The 21544-nt window shown below is 52.1% G+C and overlaps 11 protein-coding genes across 11 annotated transcripts; 5 read left to right on the top strand and 6 right to left on the bottom strand.

Moving 5' to 3' along the window:
• Positions 1–153: 153 nt before the first annotated feature.
• On the bottom strand, positions 154–1505 carry BO85DRAFT_444297 (uncharacterized protein). The gene has a single exon (XM_025658981.1). The coding sequence runs from the start codon at positions 1479–1481 to the stop codon at positions 186–188; it is 1296 nt and encodes a 431-aa protein (XP_025520887.1). The 5' UTR covers positions 1482–1505; the 3' UTR covers positions 154–185.
• Positions 1506–2578: 1073 nt separating this feature from the next.
• On the bottom strand, positions 2579–3204 carry BO85DRAFT_455023 (uncharacterized protein; the record flags this gene model as incomplete). The annotated part of the gene is made up of 2 exons (XM_025661361.1): positions 2579–2987; positions 3053–3204. The coding sequence occupies 2 exons, from the start codon at positions 3202–3204 to the stop codon at positions 2579–2581; spliced, it is 561 nt and encodes a 186-aa protein (XP_025520886.1).
• Positions 3205–3664: 460 nt separating this feature from the next.
• BO85DRAFT_444294 (uncharacterized protein) lies at positions 3665–4341 on the top strand. The gene has a single exon (XM_025658980.1). The coding sequence runs from the start codon at positions 3730–3732 to the stop codon at positions 3982–3984; it is 255 nt and encodes an 84-aa protein (XP_025520885.1). The 5' UTR covers positions 3665–3729; the 3' UTR covers positions 3985–4341.
• A 404-nt stretch (positions 4342–4745) lies between these two features.
• On the bottom strand, positions 4746–5747 carry BO85DRAFT_455021 (putative carbonyl reductase; the record flags this gene model as incomplete). Its single annotated transcript, XM_025661360.1, has 3 exons — positions 4746–4993; positions 5049–5432; positions 5498–5747. The coding sequence occupies 3 exons, from the start codon at positions 5745–5747 to the stop codon at positions 4746–4748; spliced, it is 882 nt and encodes a 293-aa protein (XP_025520884.1).
• Positions 5748–7123: 1376 nt separating this feature from the next.
• BO85DRAFT_13916 (uncharacterized protein) lies at positions 7124–10065 on the top strand. The gene has a single exon (XM_025654059.1). It carries the CDS (start codon positions 7357–7359, stop codon positions 9901–9903), a length of 2547 nt encoding a protein of 848 aa, XP_025520883.1. The 5' UTR covers positions 7124–7356; the 3' UTR covers positions 9904–10065.
• A 163-nt stretch (positions 10066–10228) lies between these two features.
• Positions 10229–11376, bottom strand: BO85DRAFT_464932 (Voldacs domain-containing protein; the record flags this gene model as incomplete). The annotated part of the gene is made up of 2 exons (XM_025662017.1): positions 10984–11376; positions 10229–10889 (listed from the first exon to the last, which is right to left on the bottom strand). The coding sequence occupies exons 1-2, from the start codon at positions 11259–11261 to the stop codon at positions 10229–10231; spliced, it is 939 nt and encodes a 312-aa protein (XP_025520882.1). The 5' UTR covers positions 11262–11376.
• A 114-nt stretch (positions 11377–11490) lies between these two features.
• BO85DRAFT_444291 (uncharacterized protein) lies at positions 11491–12544 on the bottom strand. The gene is made up of 2 exons (XM_025658979.1): positions 12438–12544; positions 11491–12386 (listed from the first exon to the last, which is right to left on the bottom strand). Exons 1-2 carry the CDS (start codon positions 12451–12453, stop codon positions 11863–11865), a joined length of 540 nt encoding a protein of 179 aa, XP_025520881.1. The 5' UTR covers positions 12454–12544; the 3' UTR covers positions 11491–11862.
• Positions 12545–12876: 332 nt separating this feature from the next.
• Positions 12877–15556, top strand: BO85DRAFT_13911 (calcineurin catalytic subunit CnaA). Its single transcript, XM_025654058.1, has 5 exons — positions 12877–13373; positions 13464–13795; positions 13854–14111; positions 14167–15077; positions 15128–15556. Exons 1-5 carry the CDS (start codon positions 13256–13258, stop codon positions 15189–15191), a joined length of 1683 nt encoding a protein of 560 aa, XP_025520880.1. The 5' UTR covers positions 12877–13255; the 3' UTR covers positions 15192–15556.
• Positions 15557–15673: 117 nt separating this feature from the next.
• Positions 15674–17773, top strand: BO85DRAFT_444289 (uncharacterized protein). The gene is made up of 3 exons (XM_025658978.1): positions 15674–16074; positions 16149–16284; positions 16346–17773. The coding sequence occupies exons 1-3, from the start codon at positions 15708–15710 to the stop codon at positions 17685–17687; spliced, it is 1845 nt and encodes a 614-aa protein (XP_025520879.1). The 5' UTR covers positions 15674–15707; the 3' UTR covers positions 17688–17773.
• Positions 17434–18853, bottom strand: BO85DRAFT_444288 (alpha/beta hydrolase). The gene has a single exon (XM_025658977.1). The coding sequence runs from the start codon at positions 18587–18589 to the stop codon at positions 17792–17794; it is 798 nt and encodes a 265-aa protein (XP_025520878.1). The 5' UTR covers positions 18590–18853; the 3' UTR covers positions 17434–17791.
• A 1771-nt stretch (positions 18854–20624) lies between these two features.
• BO85DRAFT_455016 (uncharacterized protein) lies at positions 20625–20849 on the top strand (the record flags this gene model as incomplete). The annotated part of the gene is made up of 1 exon (XM_025661359.1): positions 20625–20849. One exon carries the CDS (start codon positions 20625–20627, stop codon positions 20847–20849), a length of 225 nt encoding a protein of 74 aa, XP_025520877.1.
• Positions 20850–21544: the final 695 nt, after the last annotated feature.

The following is a 21544-nucleotide window of genomic DNA, read 5'->3' as shown; positions in this document are numbered from 1 at the left end:
GGTTTGCTCACATTCCTTCCCATCCGGCTTCAAGAATGGATGGTCACTCGCCTACATTCCACCTTCATCCCTGACTTACCACATGCAATTTAGAAAGGAGATTGAGAGAAACTAAAAAAAAAAAAGCACTACACTCTACTGGACAGACAGCTCATTAATTCGTATATCCAATTCATTGCTCCTAGTCATCTAATAACCTCCCCAAATGCCATCTCCTCGACCTCGACCTCCCTCAGAAACTTCCTCTTCCCATCATAGTATAACCCATCACCTCCAACACCTGCTACCTGCGTCGAGCAATACAGCCTCACTTTGACACCACCACCACCAGCGCTACCCCCTTTCATACGCACATTAGTATTCCTAGGCAAATTCCTCCTACTCCGCATCATCATCATCATCTCCCGTTGTCGTGCCCTCTCCTCTTGTATAACCGCCCACCGGGCTTGACTCTCCTTATAGCGCTTCCTCCTCATTCTTGCGCCTTTATCCCATAGTTTCACTTGATATTTCATTTGTCGGTTCGAGTCGCCTGGCCAGTCGCTTGGGCGGTCATCTTCTGTTGATGATGAGACGGAGGATGAGAGGGATGAGCGAGGGAGGTGTTGTTGTCTCTGTGGTGGTTGGTAGAAGGGAGATTGGTAGGATTGATGGTGTCGGTTGTGACGTTTGCGGTAATTCTGACTTCTCAGGGAGTAGAGATTTTGAGACGGTCCGATTAGTTGGGGCTGGGGGGTGTAAATGCCAGTAGGACTGACAGATACTCCCTCATTCTCATGATTGGCAGGATGCATCATCCTCTTCATCCAATCTTTCATTTCGTATAGATCGGTCACGTCCCGACAGAGACCTAGCATGCTGCGACGCAAAAGGTAATGTATGTGGATGTGGTAGTCCACGAGGTATTTTGCGAACTTGTGGTCGTTTGTCGGGTCGTGGCTGAGGTAGATTTGGAGTTGGGTGTTGTAGGATTGTTCTTGGGTGGGTGTGAGGAGGTGGGTGTATGTGGGTGATGGATCTTGTTTATTATCTTTGCCTTCTTGGGGGGCTGGGGGTATTTCGTCGGGTGGGATTTCTTTGTCTTCTGTGGTGGTGGTGAGGCCTGGGGTCAGGAACGGTGGATCGCGGGAGGCATCGTAGATGCCTTTTATGCGATCATCGTAGTAGATGTCCTTGGGGATGCGGGTGATTGTGCAGCTGGTGCAGGAGAGGGCTTCTTGGAGGGAGGCATTCTGTTTTTGTTCTCTCAGGGACAAATTCAGAGACTTCTGGGGGGTTGGTTTTGGTTGTTCTTTTTTGTGGATGGTTTTCTCTCCAACTCTTTCTGTGTGGGATGGTTTGAAAGGGATTGATTTGGTTGTGTATGCGGGTGCGAGAGGATGAGGATCGGGGATGAGAGTCAGAGAAACGTACCATTGCCATATCCTCTCCATCATGGGGAGGATGATGTGTAGCATGAGGCATGATGTTGGTTGGTACATTTGGATCATAGGTTCCGATATTTGGATCTGATAGTAGCAGTTGGGTGTGGTGGAGGGGAGGTGTGCTAGACTAGTTCCATATATGGTGGTATAGAGGGGAGAGTTGAGAAGAGTATCCAGAACAAAAATAGCTTCGAGCTTACTATGCTATCTTCTCAAGGGCATAACAAAAATATATAGTACAGAGTATACAATGATTTTCGACAATCCATTACTATCGGCAAGTGCCGCATTGTTTCATGAATGTTCTCATACTTGAGTGATGAAAGAATGGGTGGTTGTTCCATTTGTATATATTGGTAGTAAGATATGGTTTCCGGGGCCGGGCGCATGATGTCGGAGCTGAGATGAATGTGATGGGGTCATTGGAGGATGATAAGAGGGGATTCTGTATTCGGTGTTAGTAGAGTGATGAAAGTGACGAAATCAGAGGAATGAGAGAGGCAGATCATGGGGATTGGGACGGACTCAGCTGGTTCGGGTTCATACTTTGTAGGAAAGTCAAGTGATGCGGGTTGGGGGCTGTCAGGTGAGGGCTGTTGCTGCTTACTAGTAGTAGTAGAAGTAGTAGGTACATAGTAGTGATGGAAATACATATCTGTAGATGCCGGTCGTGATCGCCCTTTATAGTTTGCAAGGTTTAGGACTGAAGAAAACTTGAAGGAAGTACCCGATTATTCTGGGGATCTGGAATGGATAATCACTAGAATAAGAATATTGGGTACATGCATGGTTTGCCTGATTCTCAGTGATTTTCTTGGTTGAATAGTTGGTATCACTTATGTGGTCACATGATATAACCGCCAAAGGACCTGAAAAATAATATTCTACCCTAGAACCAGGTGTATAACTTACTGTATGCTACATTAGCAATGCCATGCCGACCCTCTTTTTAACGCTCTCTTTTTCACATAGCAAGCGTAATGTACAGCCAACTGCCGTACGCAGCTCTGTTCTCGCAGTAGTGCTGCAGGACATCTCAGAAAATGTATACACAAGATTTTAGATCAGAAACAAGACCCCGGATTACAACAATCAATATTTTAATAGACCGTCAATACTGGCTAATAGCTATCAAAAAAGCCCACTTATCCTATTTATGGCGGACCATCACAGCCCCACAGCCAGAATAGTCTATCTCTGACTGTGCTGTTATCCGCACTATCATAAGCGGGCGCTCTTCGACGCATGAAATGCCCATGAAGGGGCTTTGGTCCGTTCAGATCCACCCAGCCCTCCTTGTGCTGTTGCATTGCATACTGAAGTATGGAATTCGAGTTGTGGTCAGTGGGCATGAAAGGGCACTCAAAACTCCATTCAACCTGAAGCCGTGCATTGTCTGCGCTGTCGTAACCCAGAGGATTATAATCGGGCTCAGAAGAGGGCGCATGTAAAATCACTTCGAGTGAGCCCCGATAATAGGCTTCGCGTGCCAGGAGTAGTATGCGGAATTTCATCGCGCCGAGCTCCTCCTGCGCGAAAGATACTGACTTGTGCAGTGTCCAGCTGGATAAAATATGTTATCAGTATAAGATAGGAACAACCAAGGGGAAGGAGCAGATAAATACTACCTTCTGTCTGATTCTGCACAGTCATTCAACCAGTAGTTCAGCCATCTTTCCAGCATATCTTCGGGATTGTCCTTTTGTTGGGATGGATTTTGCCAGGTGTGACATAATTCTTCAGTACTAGTTGATGCTTTAATCGACTTGATTCCAACCATCTTCGTACAGTCAACCCAGAGATCAAAGTCAATTTCCTTGGCCTGTTCGTCTGTGAGATGTGATCCTATGATTTGGATTGATGTCTTAGGTGGTGAAGTCAGTTCTTCTCTCAGAGAAGAATAGAGTGGGAGTTCGGCCATGGTTTTTATCCCCTCTTTCTTGGGATTATGTAGTAACGGGGGATAGTAGACAAGAAAATGAAGTGTGGGAAAGATAACTGAAATTCTAGATTATTTATGACTGGCATGATTGACATGACTGAAGTGATGCGTCAGTCTTGATAACCACTTCGGACCAACGATCCGGTTCAATTAATTTCGATCAGACGAGAACTGATGGAAAAACCAATAAATAACAATTATCAGAAAGGATATATTCACTGTAAAGATGATGTTGTCAATGATTGTTCGGTTTGTTGAGATGGTAGTAATATATTCCACATCACATAGTTAAAACCTCCTTCTCGACACTAACAGATTCCTGCCTAAAAAACAGGAGGAGAAACATCTACATACTCCATCAACATGATCCCTCTCTTCCCAACAACCTGTCTCATTCTCTCCCTCCTCTTCCTCCTCATTCAGCACCGCAAGGGCATTCGTTCTATATTGCGGAAATATACTACTCCGAATTACACCCGCCTCCCCTTTTACCAACACGAAGTCGAACTGGATCATCTTCACCGGTATGTATACTACCAGTACTACTACTACTTAGTAGCAGTGTACACCCCACGTTTCTCGACCAACCACATCAGCTCTACCACTATTACCCTTTAGTCTGATCCTTCCTACCAAACTTACCACACACATCAAGCCTTGAGGCATACATCCCACGCACAATGACATAAAATGAAAGATGACTAACATGAACACAACGTCTTACTGCAGTGATCACTATTTCACCACCAATGGCCATGTTGCTCCCCCCGCAACCCCTCTCTCGAGATACTTTGACCCGGATACATCCGTCATATACCCGGAGGTCATGGAGCCGCCCTTTCCATTGATTCCAGAAATGGAAGAGGACTGTTATTCTGTGTATGGAGATGAAGATGAAGGGGAATGGGTTGATGGGGTGGTGGATTCAGTGGTGAAGTGGGTGGTGGAAAAGGTACAGGAGGGACCATCTTCTTCTGATTCTACTAGTTGAGCTGATTGATTGCACTTCTTGTGGCTATGGGATAAAACAAATACCCGACACGTGTTGTGAGAAGTGGTCACATTACTGGGATCTACTCGGGGGCATCTCACGCGATCGTGGACCTACGTCACTGCCGATCCCGACTATTGATGTCCTGCAACCTGCAAGCCACGGCTTCTGCAGGGATCTGTGGTAGTGGTTGGCTGGAAGTGGTTGGTTGGCCTGGTTCCTTGGCCCTGACCGGGTGTGGTGAAATCTAAGAAGCGCCACGAACGGGCTTGATCGCGAAGAAGTCCAGTCGTTCATTTCGTCTATCGTGTAATATATCTTTCATATTTATGTATCGCTGCAAGTTCAAATGTACAGATCATAAGATGCCATCTATATCATCAAAAGTTTATGGGGCGCAGTAGCCGCCGTCAACCACAATGTCTGCTCCGGTAGTGTAGCTGGATGCATCCGATGCCAGGTACAGATACGCGCCCTTCAGCTCCTCGGGGGTTCCCTCGCGACCCATGGGGATCTTATCCTTCCAGACGGTCTTGGTCTCGGTTGGGATAAAGTTCGAGATCTCTGTTGCAATGTATCCTGGGGAGACGGTGTTGGCACGTGCGAATCTGACCCACTCGACAGCCAGCGACCTGCCTGCATAGGGAATTAGTACGATGCAAGTCTATTTCTCCAAGGCCGCTTCACTTACAGAGATGGATAACGGCCGCTTTGGAGGCATTGTATGCTGCCTGCATCTGAGGGAAGTTGACAATGTGACCGCTCATGGAAGCGGTGGCCACAAAGCTGCCATAGGTGAAGTTGTTAAGTGCGTTACCGTTGATATCGGTGCCCTCCTCCTTCTGTCTCCTCCAGTGGGTTGCTGCTGCCCTGGCGCAGTAAAAGGTACCGTTCAGATCGACATCGACCACGTTCTGGTAGTGGTCCAGCGGACCGTCAACCATGGGACCCTTAGTCCAGGGGACACCGGCATTGGCAATGAAAACGTCCAGTCGGCCGTTGAAGTCTTTCACAACCTGGTCAACGGCCTCCTGCACGGCTTCGGGCTTGGTGATTTCGACCTTGTACGCCTGGGCTGGAATGTGCATTAGTAAAGTATGCCAGGCGGTAAGTGAAGAAAATGGTCTGAGAGCTACTGACCCTGGACACCATACTTGGAAGCAATCTCCGCGGCCCGCTCGATGCAGCTGGGGTTGCTGCTATACCACATGGCCACATTTGCACCGGCTTCAGCCAGGCCACTAGCTACGGCAAGACCGATGCCAGCACCGGCGCCTGTAACGATGGCAGTCTTGCCCTTCAGTGAGAACATGCTCAGCAAGCCGGGGTGGGCGGGAGCGGTAGTGTTGTCATGGACAAAGTGTCCATCTTTCTGAGGGCTGGCAGCCATGATCGGATCTATGGGTGGAGAAGGGGTGTAAAGAGAGGAAATTCTCGAGGATAGGCAGGAGAGCCAGGAAAGAACAAAGTGAAGATGGGAGACGGCCTAGCCAGGTGGCGGGCAGCTTTATATCGTAGATTGGAGCTTAGATATACACACCACTACGGCCAGCAACGTAAACACTATTAAGACAGCAAGCCCACTAGGAGCCCCCCGCGCCGGTGAGGGGTTGACTGGGCCATTGCCCCCCTCTATGCAGATGGTTGGCTCCTACTCTGGAGTTCGCATTATTCAGAGTTTGGGGTTGGCTATCGAGGATAAGTCTAGTTGCCCCGACTGGCCACGCTCACTCCATCCAGCTTTCTCGTCTGGTGGGTTCTAATAACGCTAAGCGGTCCCATAGTCTCCAAGGCGGGTGAAAAGGCCCAGGCTGGGGGTATCCGGGCGTGGGTTGACGACAGGCGCCCCATGCCCTGCTTCTGCAGCTTTCGCTTGCTTTCTTTATCTCACCGAAGTCCCCATCGGTATCGGGATCGGGGACCCCTCTGGCATCTGACGGCCTCAATCAGACGATGACCTCGGAAATATCAGGAGACATGAGACCTGAACACTGAGTAAGTTCGGAGTTGATCAACCTCGTCTGGTTCTCCCAATCCGAGAGGCCGGCGGATCCGGACTCATCGTATTTCCGTCCCGCACCCCCCGTGACAGCGGCTGCCCTGCCCGATTGGGGTTTCCCGGGGAATCTCCACTTCCACCTCCACTTGCGCTTTTACCACGCGAAGCTGGGAAGAAGAAAAGACACGCGCAGGGAGCTGCGTTGCTAATGCAGGTGTTTCATGCCTTCTATGATATACTCGTGGTTTTTTTCAGACTTGAGTCTGCATGCGGCGCCTTATGGCATGCCAAGAAGGACTACTAGATTCCTTATACCCAGGACGTACAGTCCTTTACAAAGTAGTAGTTTGCTGTTGATAACTAACTAACAGTACGAGTGAAAGTAGTTTGCACGATCACAGTCTCCAAGAAAAGGGATTCGTTGGAATCTACCATGTTCCACGAGCTCCAGGGGTGCTCAATTCTTGACTGTTTCGCTAACATTCTTCTAGTTATCAGTGGAAACTCTGCGGCCTCCTGTAGATCTGCTAGCATCTTGGCGATGGTCTATTCTCGACTTATCTTCTAAATCGAGACATTACAGGAATTCTGGGACCGAGCTTCAGTTTGATGAGGGCTCCCTATCGCTAGTCAATGGCTCGCTGGGGAGGATGGTTGGTTGACATCGCAGCATTCCTCGCGAGCCGACAATAATGCTACCAACATTCCCATGCCCCAGCCGGCTGCCATAACAAACGCAACGCTCCCTCACGAGCGCGCTTCCTCCCATCCATCATGGATCTCTCTGTTTTCTGATTATCCTTGTGCTGGCGTTTCCGTGGCTAGTAGTTGCTACTCTTGCCTGGTCTTCGGCGCCGTTGAATGCCGTCCGGAACCATCGCGGAACTGGTATAGACACTGGGACAGGTACCAGCTCGAGTGTATGGGTTGAAGCATCTACTCAAAGTCTAAAGGAACCAGGTTCTGCCAGCTCTGGCACCGAGAGCAGGAAGAAACGACAATGCCGCCATTGACCACAGTAATAGCGATAGCCGTGAGCTGCTCCGTCGTCTTTATTGTGTCTGCGATAGTTGGCACGGTCATTTGGATAAGAGTCCGTCAGGATCGCCTGTCGCTGGCGGTGGCAAACGCGAAGCAGGATGGATTTGCTCTACAACAATACCAGGGGGAGACGCTGACAGAACTCTCGCGGGAGGAGGGCACCGCACTACGACAGTATGGACAGCTCCCATATGGAAAGCCGTCTGAGTGGGGAGTCCTTTCATCTCGCGAGAGCCTCATTCTATCCCCTACGGACTCCGACACGTCATCCCCCTTGGACGAGAAAGCCCGTGACATGCGTCGTTCACTATCACGGTCTCTTTCAAGCCGCTCTGCGCGGTTGTCACGACACCTCCTAGGACCACAACGACTCAGCTCACTGTCTCCACTGACGGAGCATTCAGAGAAGCGGCAATCAGCTTCACCGACAGTATCTGGAATTGACGATAACGTACCGAACTCTGCTGTCGAGGGTGCGTTCGAGCTAGCAACGGAGACCACACCGCGGCATACCCCAGACCGAGAAGAGGAGCAATTGAAGGCAAGTCTCACGAGCCGACCAGGCTCGGGGACATGGCCATTGAAGCATCATAGGGAGCGGTCCGGCAGCCTGTACCCGCTCATGGAGGATAAACAAGACGGTTGCAACCCATCCAACGGTCGGGTACGTGGGGGAAGCATCACTGCTCAAACGGCCGGGTCTGCGCCCGAGCAACCTGTACCTCCACCACCGTGTGCCTATCCGCCAAACCGCTTCCGTTTGTCAAGGAATGATTCAACTTGTCTCTCTTCGCTGAGTCTCGAAACCGCAGACAGCTCCATTCTGGAGGACAGCAGAAGAACGTCGACAAATGTCGACAGTACTTTCACATCGCCCGCTTTGCCTCCATGTCCCACATTCGCCCCGTTTGATGCCAACGACGTTGGACGGATGGAATATGATCGAAGAGGCCTTGGGCCAGCTCCAGTCGTACCATCTCAATTCGTCTTCCCGTCAAATTCTGGCACCGCGTGGGAAGCCAGGAGACTTGAATCACCTCGCTCTTCTCCGCGTCGAAGCTTGACCACACGGAGCCCGAATCATTCGACGGAACGCGTCAGTCCACCGCCACGACGAACCGAGTCTCTGTCTGAAATCAAAGCCAAGCGAGACTCATCCCTGTGGGTGAAGCCTCTGGATCTGAGCCGCCCGCCTTCCCTCAATCCAGTACCCAATGGAGCCTTAGTGCCACATTTCAGTCAAATGCAACGCCGTTCGATGTATGGTGATCAGAAGAACGAGCTCGATCCATTCTACAACGTGATCAGCAATTCTGCCTCGAGCACTGACACCCGATTGAAGCCTAGTACCACTGGGATTCCGGATGGTCCTCTGCTAGGCCCGAACAGTCATCTTAGACCCCCTCTGCCCTCTGCACTCAAAGGGAGCAGTAGCACCCGCAAAGGCCATCGGCGGCAGAACTGCGTTCGGATCTCGATACATCCTCCAATCACGTTTGGTGGCCCAGTCTTCTCGCCTACGGCCGAGGAGCCGGAGGAGACCGACGAAATTGATACCAGCCGGGCACAAGTTCCCAATCCATCAATCTCCCACATTTCACTTCAGTCCAACGGTTCAGGCCTTACAGTGAGTCGGGCCAGCTATGATGAGCAACAAAAGGAAAACTCGCGAGTTACGGAGATTCCAGATGAACCCTCACAGGGAGGACCGCCGAAGCTCAAGGTGAACTCACCTACTGATGCCGGGGATCACACTCTGAGTATCATGGACATGGAGAAGTCATTGCCCGATATTGTGACGACTCTACCGCCCCCCAGGATTGATACCAACCTGTCGACTACGCCATCTCCGGAAAAGAACAGTCCGGTCTGGATGATTCCGCATTACAACAGCTCGCCGACGGGGTTCGAAAACTCCTCGAACCCTGGCAGTCCGCGCCGTACAGCCGTCAAGGGACCGCGTCAACCTCCGCCACGATCAACAGCACGCGGCAGCTTCCGCTCACTGAACCCCCTCGATGATAATGCCATGACGCAGTCAAGTCCGCCGATGCGTCATTCGCGCGGTACCAGTATGGGCAAGGAACCGGTACGCAATACCGCCGAATCACCATTGCGTCCGAAGAACGACCCCAAGAACATGGTGGCCCCGCGGTACCAGGGTAGTCCGCATCACATTGTTTCTCCAATCAGCTATTCTCAGGCGCAGCTCTGGCGACCAGCGGCCGCTGTGCCAAAACCGCCAACTGCGAACAGCGGCATCATAGTTCCCATCTGGGAAGACCGGGCTTCGGAACCCAAGGGCAAGGGTCCCAGAACTTCTTCAGTTACTTCGCCCAGCGAGCCTTCAGCCCAAGTTGGACGGGCAAAGAGCCACCGATTGAAGCCCGGCCCTGGCAGTTCCCGACAAGGATTTCGTACTCCGACGAAAAAGCCTGTCGGACTGGGAATTGGGGCTGCCACGCCGGGAAGCTTGTATGATGGAGATGGGTTCCTGAAAGAATAGGGCGGGCGCATGGATGGACTGATAGTTGGCAGCGGCGTTGATTGTTTTCTCTTGTTTCCTTTGCTTGGCTAGCGTGCGGGCGTGTCTACCCTCCACTGTAAAGATGAACGTAGGTAATAGGTAGGATTAATAAAAATTAATCTAAAGATGATGGTCAATAGACTTCTACAAGTAGTACTTGGCAATTGATCCGTTTCATAACAAGTGACTTAAGTAGCATCTATCATTACAAAAGTATTCCACAACACACACACATCGGTTTAAGTAGTAGAGATAGTACACAAGCAGAGACCAAGAAGAGTTGCTGGATAGACCAACAAACAATCTAATCCGTCCTCCTCCACTTCGTCTCCTCCCCGGTACCATCCCCATTAACACCCTCTTCCCCATCCACCCCCTCCCCCTCCTCTTCCTCCCTCTGCCTCACCGTCCCCGCCCCAGGCCCCAAAGGCAACGTGGGCTCCTCCCCACCAGCGATCCAATTCCCCTCCTCATCAAAGAACTCATGCATATTCTCCGCCGTAATCCACCCCGAACTCCCCTCCACCGGCGGCGGCAATCCACCCTCCGCGCTCCCCATCGACACTAACCCAGACTGAAATGCTCCTCCTTCTCCTTCGTAATCATCCTCGTCCTCATCGCCCGGCTCCACCGGGTCCGGATGCAGATTCGAGCACGCCGACACAGCAGCGTAGAGGGTCTGGGTGGGGGTTTCGGGCTTTTCGTCTCCTTCCTCGGCGGCGGCGGGGGTAGAAGATTCCTGAGCGGGGGTCTCGGGCACAACTGTTACGGTGAGGGCGTCTTCTTCGTCGTCGGCGGAGGAGTAGGAGGAGGTCGTTGGGTTGGCGATTTGCATGTATAGGCCTTGAACCTGGGCTTGGGGTTCGGTGTTGGGGAGCTGCAGGCGCTGGATGGCGTGCAGGGAGATAGAGGGGTAGGGGATTGAGAGACCGGTGTTGGTTGTGGGGTTGTGGAGGAGGAATTTCCTAGTTCGTTGATTCATTCTCGTTAGTATGGTTTTGCTTTCTCTTTGGTTATTGTATTGGTTATGTATGGATGGAGGAGGGCCAGACTACTCACTCAGACGTAACCCATACGTTCACGCCGGTGATGACGATCTCTTTGTCTTCCGCTGCTTCGTCTTCTTCGGTGGTGGTGCCGTTTGCAGTGGAGGCATCGCGCAGAGCGCCTAGTGCTGGGACTGCGAGGGCTTCGCGCTCCAGGAGCACGAGTTTGCAGTTTTGGTGCTGCGAGTAGAGGATTGGAGGACCGGAGTGGAAGGAGCTTGGGGTGCGGGATTGGTGCTCGGCGAGGGGGATGTAGGTTGTTGTGTCGGGGGGTGCGGTGATGGTTTCCATTTTGGGGTTCGGATTTTGGTTGTTTTCGAGGTGGGAGGTTGAGGATGTGTGGGTGGTGGTGAAGGGTGGGAAAATGAGAAGATGATGGATGGAGCTTTGCGGGCGGAGCAAAAGCTAGATTATCAGTAGCTGCTGGTTGATGGCAGTTGATATCCGCCGGGCGGGTGGGGTTCTATCTACCACGGTTGGTTTCTACGTTGGTTTCACCTTTTGATTAGGTGCACTCTTGTGGAAGATTAATGGGAATGTGTGATATTATTATGATTGATGCTAGATTTGTTTCTTATGAGATCGTTTGAGCTAGTTGCTCGGCGGTACCAGATGGTTATATGGCTGTTGCTCTCGTTGGCGCAGGTCGCGCACTGCCGTAGTTCAGCTGGTTCAGATGCAGAGCGCCCTGCACTGGTGATCTCTTGCAGAATACGGGGCGCACAAGCTTGAACTTTATCGTGGCTTGCGACGAAGGAAGTGCGCTACTATCCCCGCCAAAGCAAGGGCCCATAGCATCCACCTGCAGCGGTTTCAGCGGCCATGGCGCGGTTCATGGCCTTCACCCAAGCTATCCCGGTATATTGTACTTCAGAACATGTTCGCGCCGCTCTCATTTCACGTCCAACCCTCCAAACGCTCTGTCCAGTTCTTCGCCTTCGTCTCGCGGTACCATGGAGGGTAATGCGGCCGCACTGGGGTCGGAGAACGAGCTGTCCAATAAACTGGGTTGAGGTTGGCTATGTCCTCTAGGGCCAGCGGCCGAGTTGCTCGGTTGAAGTAGTTTCTCATCTCTGTCAAGCCATCCGGGAGCCACACGTCGCTTCTCTGCGAGGTCGCGCTGGGTGATTGAGTCCTCCCAGCCCCGGATTGCTTTCTCGGCATCGGCGCGCGTCTTGTTCAGGTGCTGCTCGAGGGCGTTGCAGGAAGCTAGAATCTCTTCTGGAGAGGCGGCATGCTCGCCACTGGATGAAACCACGTAGCGGGGTTTGACATCGGGGTTACTTGGGTCGACTGTTACTGAAGGGGGGATGGTCGAGGGAACGGACTTGTAGGTGTAGGGAAGAGTGACGGAAGTGGGGAGGTTGATGAAGGGGGAAACGGTCAAGGGGACCTGAGCCAGTAGGGGATGAGGGCCTGTCGTGAGTCAGTGATGTGTCAAGACAGAAGAAGAAGGAGGGTACTGACGATAGGATTCATACATGATGAGTGATGGGTAGTATCCTGTAAACGGTAGGAACTGATAAGCTAGACAGAGGAGAAACAAGAGTAATCAATGATGGATGAGATTCCCCGCGGACGGCGTAATTAATTACAGGGACTGTAATGAAGCGGGATTGATCCGCCAGCTGAGAATTACCGTAATTACGGTTGGTCTGACGTCGAGTGAAACTCTCTTTCTTGCAATGAAGAGAAAGAGATTAGATTGAATGATACTCTCAACACGAAGAGGGGGAACTAATTACCTAGTAGCTTGTATCTTACACGATAATTGGCTTATTCTTCCGAATCATCTTTACTAGTGGTTCTCTGCAGAAAAAAGGTGGTCAGGCAGTCTTTTTTCAGCCTCTTAATTCTCCAGCCTTGACGATATCGAGCTGGAAGGCCGACCATCTCTCCTATTCGGGTTGCACTGCCCGGCGCCTCTCTCCATCTTCCCTCACTCTTCGCTCGTCCCTCTCGCCTTGTCCCTGACCCACGCTTTAGCCTCAATTTTTCCCAACCCTATTTCGCTCCCCTCCCCCTTGTCATCCTCGGAATCGCCACTTCGTAGGATTTCTTGGTGACCTCCGTCCAGCTTGTTCCTTACAACGGCCAGTCCTCGCGATCTCCGCCTGTCTCGCGTGTGAAATCCAATCCCGCCGCCGCTTAATCCCCCACCAACAACTGGCCTCCGCGCTGGTGTCTTTCCCCTTTTCTTCGCCTCCTCGCAACCCCCCGGGGCACGACGTTCTTGCGATTTCCCCAGATCCAAGATCTACGTCTTCCCAATCACTTCAGTCACCATGGATCGCACTATAGCGCGTGCGGTGACGGATAAAAAGCCGGTCCCGGAGATCGACTTTACGTTACATGTTATGGAAGATGGCACTCAGGTGTCGACCATGGAGCGAGTAATTAAAGGTAACGCCACAATGTCTTCTTCTCTCTCTTCCCTTCCTCTACTTAAATTATCTGGATGTGCGCTCTCCTAATCACTCTATGATCTTTCAGAGGTGCAAGCGCCGGCGTTGAACACCCCGCCGGACGACCTGTTCTGGTCTCGTGAAGACCCTTCTAAGCCCAACCTGCAGTTCCTCAAGCAGCACTTCTACCGCGAAGGTCGTCTCACTGAAGATCAGGCGCTATGGATTATACAGGCCGGTACTCAGCTCCTCAGGGCTGAACCCAACCTGCTGGAAATGGATGCGCCCATCACCGTGTGCGGTGATGTTCACGGACAATATTACGATTTAATGAAGCTCTTCGAGGTCGGCGGAGATCCTTCCGAGACGCGCTATCTCTTCCTCGGTGACTATGTGGACAGAGGTTACTTCAGTATTGAGGTTCGTGTGATCGCAAGCTGTCTGGTTATTGCCACACCCACTGACTCGCGTGCTACAGTGTGTCCTGTATCTCTGGGCCCTCAAGATCTGGTATCCGAATACGCTCTGGCTCCTGCGGGGTAACCACGAATGTCGGCATTTGACGGACTACTTCACTTTTAAGCTCGAGTGCAAACACAAATACAGCGAGCGCATCTACGAGGCATGCATCGAATCGTTTTGCTCCTTGCCGCTGGCGGCGGTCATGAACAAGCAGTTCCTCTGTATCCACGGAGGTCTCAGTCCCGAGCTGCACACTCTGGAAGATATCAAAGCGGTATTTTATGGGCTGAACACTACATCTGGAGGATTGCTGGCTGACTTGGCGACAGATTGATCGCTTTAGGGAGCCCCCGACTCATGGCCTGATGTGCGACATCCTCTGGGCCGATCCTCTGGAAGACTTTGGGCAGGAGAAGACCGGTGACTACTTCATCCACAACAGCGTCCGTGGATGCTCGTATTTCTTCTCATACCCCGCGGCGTGCGCTTTCCTCGAAAAGAACAACCTTCTCTCCATCATTCGGGCGCACGAGGCACAGGATGCCGGTTACCGCATGTACCGCAAGACACGTACGACCGGTTTCCCCAGTGTCATGACCATCTTCAGTGCTCCCAACTACCTGGATGTCTACAACAACAAGGCCGCCGTCCTGAAATACGAGAACAACGTCATGAATATCCGACAGTTTAACTGCACGCCTCACCCGTACTGGCTCCCCAACTTCATGGACGTCTTCACCTGGTCGCTTCCCTTCGTCGGTGAGAAGATTACGGACATGCTTATTGCCATTCTCAACACCTGCTCCAAGGAGGAGCTTGAAGATGATACCCCCACGTCGGTCTCGCCCACCGCCGCACCCCCCTCTCCTCCTGCGGCGATGGATGTCGAGAGCAGCGAGTTCAAGCGACGTGCGATCAAGAACAAAATTCTTGCCATTGGACGTCTGTCGCGTGTGTTCCAGGTGTTGCGTGAAGAGTCTGAGCGGGTCACCGAACTCAAGACCGCTGCGGGAGGTCGTCTCCCAGCGGGTACTCTGATGCTGGGAGCGGAGGGTATCAAGCAGGCCATCACCAACTTCGAAGATGCTCGCAAGGTCGATCTGCAAAACGAACGTCTGCCCCCGTCGCAGGAAGAGGTCATCCGGCGCAGCGAAGAAGACAGACGCATTGCCTTTGAGCGGGCGCATCATGAGGCAGAGAACGACGCCGGGCTGGCGACTGTGGCCAGGCGGATTAGCATGTAAGTGAAGCAGAATGATCGTTCCAGACCATCATACTAACGAGTTTCAGGTCGGCGGGATCGGGCAAGACTCGGCGACAAAGGGATGCTACTCGGGATTCTCGAGAAGCATGAGCGATTAGGAAGTAACTGGGTGTTCCATCTGAACCAGCATCTTTTGAAGCGGCATGCAGAGGTACTGCAATTCGGGGTATGAACTACTCCGTGTATGGGTGGACTATTTACTGTCACCTCAAAAACGTCAACGTGGTGACAGTTGCAATGAGTAGCTCCTATACTTTGTCGCGAAAGATTACTGTATTGCATAATGGAGAGGTGGACGGGGGGGGCTTTGTGTAATTCCTGCACAGCAATCGAGCGTCCGTGACGACTCGACCATGAGTTGATGAATCGATACACCATGAATTGAGCTGTTCGTATTGTACAGGCTAGTTTATTAAAATAGTCAATTGATTACCGTCGATTATTGTTACCCCAGACTCCATAGCCTACTTTTATAATAAACTAAGGTATAAGCTACGCTCCGCCAAGACCGCCGAAAGTCCCGCGCCAGAATCTCCGACCGGCCCTGCCTACATCCTCCACCGACTTCCTCCCCCATCCCATCCCTCTTCACCAAACACGCAGTCAATGCCTCCTAAACTCCGTGGCACGCTCTCCAAGAGCCTGTCGCAGATTCAAGACTCCTCCTATTCATCCTCCTCATCAGTCTTCTACTGCCCGTCCTGTTCCACCTGGCGCCGCTCCCTTTCCTCGCGTCGAACCCGACTACAATTACCACAGCAACAACATCAACAACAATCATGGGCATCCTTGCAGCGTAGCGGCATTGCGACCACATCCGTCGTCCACACAAGACATATCCCTCCCCGATTGAAGGATTTACATGAAGCTCTGAACCGGGTCAAGGATGTTGCGCCGGAACAGGTGAACTTGAGTCGGTTGCAGCTTGCGTTGAGGGGATTGGAGAGTGAGAAGCCGGTTGTTCGAGTTGCTGGTAGGTCTTCCTCTTCTCTCTTCTTCGGTGCTTGACGTTACCGTTGGTTGGAATAATGCTAATAATCGGGGCAGTTCTGGGTCTGAATGATGCGACTGCGGCGCGCAGACTCGTTCGGTTGCTGTTGGCGGACCCGTTGAATTCGAGGGAGAGCTGGGAGGATGCGTTGGATGCGTATGGTGAAGATACGGAGAGGGGTTTGTTGATTCGGTAGGTCTACCCTCACAAACACGCAACGTATTATGGGGAGCAGGCACTAAGTTATATGCAGGTACGGCGAAGTCTCCGAAACAATCCCCAACGATCTCCTCCCTACGATCTCGGTGCCCTCGCCCATCCTGAAAAAGGGCAACTTGGAAATCCTCGTTACGACACTAGGTGCCGAGTCGGCAGGCGTCGCGGATGCTACTCAGTCTCACCCATTTACGGCTGACACCTTCCTCGTGCCTACAGTTACGATCCGCACGTCGCATTCTGGCCGGCATAATATGGTGCGGTATCCCGTGCATCGCAGCATCGTGTGCGGCAGCGGTGTCGATGGTTTCCTGGCGTATAGCGGGTTGATGGCGCGGTCGGACTTGAAGAAGGAAGCTGTGTCGGTCTTTGGGGCTATTGAGCTGGCGGTCACGGAGCCACAGAAGTACGATGGCCGGGTTGCGTTTGTGGATATTGACAAGGCGGATGAGGCATTGGCGAAGTTCCGCGAGTCGGTGCAGAATGCTTCTCTCTACGAACGCGGCTGGAACAGCAGTGGTGTGCAGCCGGTGGTGGACTGGTTGTCTTCGCTGCGAGCTGAGGAAGGGACGCTGGATCCGTCCTTGCGGACGTTGATCACGTCTCTTCTGGATGCTGCGGAAGCGGGTGCCGCCGCTGCCGAGAAGAGGAAGCTGCTGGAGCAAGAAAGCGGCGCTGTGTCGTGGGAGACTCGCGATGTGCTTGAGCGGTCTGTGTCCGAGTGGGCGGAACGCGGGCACACGGAGCTCCGCAGCTCGCTCGAGGAAGGGTTCGCCAGCAAGCCATGGCGGGGATTGGCGTGGTGGAAGCTGTTCTGGCATGTGGACGACGTGGGGATGATCACGTCGGAAATCCTGGACCGTAAGTATCTGCGCCAGGCCGAGAAGGAGGTTATCTGGACTGCCGGCCGGTTCCAGCAGGCCGGGCTGACCGATGCGACTCCCATGCAAGAGGAGCAGACGTCCTGGCCAGCGCAGATTGCGACTAGTCGTCGCCGGCTCATGGAGACGACAGTGCCGTCGCTGCAGGCATTGGCGCAGCGTCTGGTCTTCTTCAGCATGTCCACGACCACCTTGACCTCGGCATTGTCGGCGCTAACCTACGTTTCGCTGCCGACTGCCACCATCTACGAGACCTGCACGATGGCCGCTATCGGACTGATCTACTCGCTGCGCAACCAGCAGCGCAAATGGGAGTCCGCGCGACACTGGTTTGAGAACGAGGTACGCGAAGACGGCCGCACCGCGCTGCTGGAGACCGAGACGCAGCTGCGCGAGACCGCCCGCGAGGGTGGCCGACAAGTCGAAGAAGTGACGGCGGAGAAGGACGCCAGAGAGACGATAGAGCGCGCACGCACAGCTCTGGAGGAGGTCAACTAGCCAGCAGATAGGTATCTAGTTTGAAGCATGTCATGTACAATAGACTCATCATCCACCTTCCACATCCATACAACCCATCTTCCACCCCATATTCACCTAACTATTCAACTAAGTTCAACACTCCCCTCCGGCACCCCCTTATAACTCCTCAACCTCCTGGCCAAAAACTCCATCACAGGTCTCATCTCCTCCGCATTCCTCGGCATCCCATCCCCACGCCTCTTATACCTACTCGCCTCCACAAACTCAAACCACTCCTTCGTCCTCCTCACCCCAGCCGCAGTAACCGCCGTACTCCTCTCCCCTCCATCTTCCTTGCCCGCAACAATCAACACCGGCGTCCTACTCTTCCCACTGCCAGTCGCAGGTGCCTTTCCAGATAACCCCACCGGCGCCCCAATCGACACCACACCTCCCAGCTCCTCCTCATTCACCTTTCCTTCCGAGGAGTTCTTGAAATGCCTAGCAACCTCCAACCCCACCATCCCGCCCTGCCCGATTCCAAACACCACAATATCCCGACCCCGGTACCCGCACTTCTTTAGCAAGGTGTCGATAATCACCTCCTTGATTATGGTATTCGTGGAGCGCGTGAATCCGGCGTCCATGTCTAGGTCCCCTGCTGGGCTGAATGTGATGTCGTCGCCCCAGTGGAAGCCGCCCAGGTCGAAGGGGAGAGGGGTGGGGGCTTGGAGTGTTAGGATGGTGGTTTCGGGGAGGTTGAGGGCGCGGGCTAATGTTGTGAGGTTTTGGCTTGTGTCGCCGAGGCCGTGGAGGAGGAGAAGGATGTTGGGGGAGGTGTTTGGGGAGGTGCTGGTGGTGGTGGAGGTGGATGAGGGGGGCGTGATGGTTAGGGTTAGGTGCGGGGGGAAGTGGGAGGAGGTAGGGGGGGTGGATGGCATTTTGGATGGGAGTTGGGTGGTTTGGAGGGTGGTTTGGTTGTTGGAGATGGGTAGGTAGTGTGGTGGTGGTGGTAGATGTAGTGAGGTTGGCGGGGTTGGTTCAGTGTTGTTGTATTTGTGGTTGTGGCTGTGGTTGTGGTTGTTGTGGATACTTCGTGGAGGATATAATGTGGTGACTTTAGGGTATCCTGTGTATGATATGTGGTTTGCGTGTAGAGTTTAGAGAGGTTCAAGAGAGGTGATAATGTAGAAGTCTGATAGAAGGTTGTTGGTTGAAGTTTTGAAGCTCCAGCAGTTAGTTGCCTGTTTGGGACTAGTGCGTCAGGGACAGTCTGTTGGTCCAATTGATTGTACTAACTAGGGTCTACGAAGACGCATGTGTGCAGGCTTAAATTAAGTATTTATGCACATTTAAGTGACTCAATATGAGTGTTTACTTTGTCATCCTAATCTCTTGGGATTGTCTATATCTATTGCATCCTTGTTTGTGTGTACAACTCATAAACTTGATCACTAAACTAAAACACAGCCATGAGATGTACCTAATAATATCCTTCGAGAGAACAGGGCTGCTGTACTCAGATCAGTGTCCAGACTTACTTGACATGGTCACTGCCTACACATTTAGGTGGCATCCTTCAGGCATCCAGATGTTGATCTTCTTTATGTCTTGTCCTTTTCAATCTGCGTCCCCAGCTCTATAACTTCCCTCTTCAGGCTATGTTCTCCTTTGATTTGCCAATTCTCTGGCGGCTGTCAAGAAAGGCTCTCTAGGAGCCAAACCGAAAGTACTGGAGGAATACTACAGGATTTGATTAGGTATGCAACGACTAGGAATGGAGATGGGCATGTTGCCATGATAAGAATGGACTTGGGTGCTCTTTAGTATCAGAAGTATAGCACTTACACTACTGCAGTCGCGGGTAGTAGTATCATATACTGTGCTTTGGTCTATTTTGATATCAATAAGAGGTTGCACTGTCAATACTCCTAGTATCGATTGAATACTGAGATAGTATAATTGAAACTGCAATGAGTGTCATAAGTTCGCAATATTCCATGCTTACTATTCTAGTACTCTCTTGTATGTATCGTCATTTATCGCAAGCTACCAATTGTTCATTTAACTCAAAAGGTATGGAAAAGACAGGCTGAGTATATTCGATCAGGCCATGTAAGGCAGCGGGTTGGAAAGACACGCTTCTGAGTGACTTCCACCCTCATTGACAGTTATTCCAGACCATGTCTATAGTATTGAATGCATGCACAGCATTATCGCATATGCCAGATCCGTGTGTGTCCTGTCACGCAACATATGCACATCATTGGAGGACATAAAATTCACATGTTGAAAGTATATTTATTGCCGGATGACCACTTTCCCGGAGCCGAAGATATCACGCAAATGAGGCAATGAATAGCATACTTTTCAGGCTGACTACGGAGTTCACTCACCGAATGCCTCAAGCGCTAAGTGAAACAACACATCACCGACTATGACGACATAATATTCTCGGCAGGCGGATGCCATTAAGTGAGGGATATTATTAGTACAGAGTAAATATTTTGGAGAAGAAGACAGATGGTATCTAGCCAAGCCACACACCGCCACCACGCGGTGGGATGAAACTGCGCCACAGTGAGGGGCATTACTTTCGCACTATTGAGGAAATGACCAGATCGGGCAATGGCAGTGGGGGGAATTCCACCGATTCCACCACTTTTTGCCCACTCGCCCGATTGTCCGAAGACCCAAAATAGAATCCCAGTTTTAGGTGTGAAGATTGGAGGCTCTCTAGCAGTCTAGCCGGCTGAAAGTGTTTGAGACTAAGTCCCTGACACTTGTCTGTGACAGCTTTACCCCGATACTCCGTCGATAGACTTAGAGATATCACCCAAAAGGCGGGGGAATCACTCACCCTCCACCTGATATTCAGACAAGCCTCACCAAGACGAGAAGCTGACCGGGTCGACCGGCTCATCATGCGCCCGCCAAGCCTGGGCAAACTGTGGCTGCGGCGCTAAATGGGCCAAAATGGATTCGCCCAGACTTAAGGCTGAGGAGATCCCCATCTCGACCCAGTCGCCCAGCAATAACATCGTGGTTCCGACCCTGGACGCGTACGTACGCACTTTTGCTCAGGCGATGATCCGGATGGTCGTTACTCCAGGCCGTGAGGACTCCAATTGGCCTGCAGGAGAACACGCAAGGGCATCTGCATGGCCCCCAAAACGACAGCGGGAACATTTCACTAGATAGATGGTGGTAGCCTATCGCCATTGTAGCCTGGACGAGGTGCAGACATTCGCTGCCTCGGCCGTAAGAATTGACAAAGAGGGGCACAGGATCGATGCTCACCCAGATATGACCACGGATCCCCAACCGGAGATACACGATTCCTCTTACATGATTGGAACCTGATGTTTCAACTTATTGAGGCTAGTAACTTACCCCTCGACTGCCCCTCCTGGACAATTCCGTGCCCATCACATCGCTCCACGAGGCTGTGGCTGGGTGCTTCTCGCCCTCACTACCGCTCAATTATTCGGTCCTGTAGCGTCTAAGCGATGATCTGTTCCAATCAAATCCCGATCCATCTATCCCCTCGAAGCGCTGCCTCCTTTGCGCAGTTTCAGCTGGCCTGTGTCCACTCCCTTCACTGGATGTGATCTTCCCCTCGATCCACCCTTTCACAGTCGGGAGCGAACCATGTTGTTCTTTATCCGACGCCCCCTCAAGACTTTCGATGCATTTCCGTGAGATTAGATGGTGGGGCACTCTGAGGGTGGTCGATGGAGGGGCGCCCCAAGAGAGCTGAAGATGCTGAGTAGGGTTGTCTAGGCAGCACATATATAAGATGCTCTGTCCCCTCCCATCGAGACCTTCTCTTCTCTCTCCCATCAAACACTCTACTTTCTACTCTACCTAAAACCCTTTACTACTTCATACAACAA

This window comes from Aspergillus piperis (genome assembly GCF_003184755.1).
Source record: "Aspergillus piperis CBS 112811 unplaced genomic scaffold BO85scaffold_1, whole genome shotgun sequence".
NCBI classification, from domain to species: Eukaryota; Fungi; Ascomycota; class Eurotiomycetes; order Eurotiales; family Aspergillaceae; genus Aspergillus; species Aspergillus piperis.
The sequence above is the reverse complement of the archived record's forward strand: the minus strand, read 5'-3'. Positions and strand labels throughout refer to the sequence as shown.

Bases quoted from the DNA above. Each gene is read 5' to 3' on its own strand.
- BO85DRAFT_444297 (XM_025658981.1), bottom strand. From the start codon at position 1,481: ATGTACCAACCAACATCATGCCTCATGCTACACATCATCCTCCCCATG.
- BO85DRAFT_444294 (XM_025658980.1), top strand. From the start codon at position 3,730: ATGATCCCTCTCTTCCCAACAACCTGTCTCATTCTCTCCCTCCTCTTC.
- BO85DRAFT_13916 (XM_025654059.1), top strand. From the start codon at position 7,357: ATGCCGCCATTGACCACAGTAATAGCGATAGCCGTGAGCTGCTCCGTC.
- BO85DRAFT_13911 (XM_025654058.1), top strand. From the start codon at position 13,256: ATGGATCGCACTATAGCGCGTGCGGTGACGGATAAAAAGCCGGTCCCG. The intron at 13,374-13,463 runs GTAACGCCACAA...ATGATCTTTCAG, and splicing joins CATGGAGCGAGTAATTAAAG to AGGTGCAAGCGCCGGCGTTG. The intron at 14,112-14,166 runs GTATTTTATGGG...ACTTGGCGACAG, and splicing joins CTCTGGAAGATATCAAAGCG to ATTGATCGCTTTAGGGAGCC.
- BO85DRAFT_444289 (XM_025658978.1), top strand. From the start codon at position 15,708: ATGCCTCCTAAACTCCGTGGCACGCTCTCCAAGAGCCTGTCGCAGATT. The intron at 16,075-16,148 runs GTAGGTCTTCCT...TAATCGGGGCAG, and splicing joins GCCGGTTGTTCGAGTTGCTG to TTCTGGGTCTGAATGATGCG. The intron at 16,285-16,345 runs GTAGGTCTACCC...AGTTATATGCAG, and splicing joins GAGAGGGGTTTGTTGATTCG to GTACGGCGAAGTCTCCGAAA.
- BO85DRAFT_444288 (XM_025658977.1), bottom strand. From the start codon at position 18,589: ATGCCATCCACCCCCCCTACCTCCTCCCACTTCCCCCCGCACCTAACC.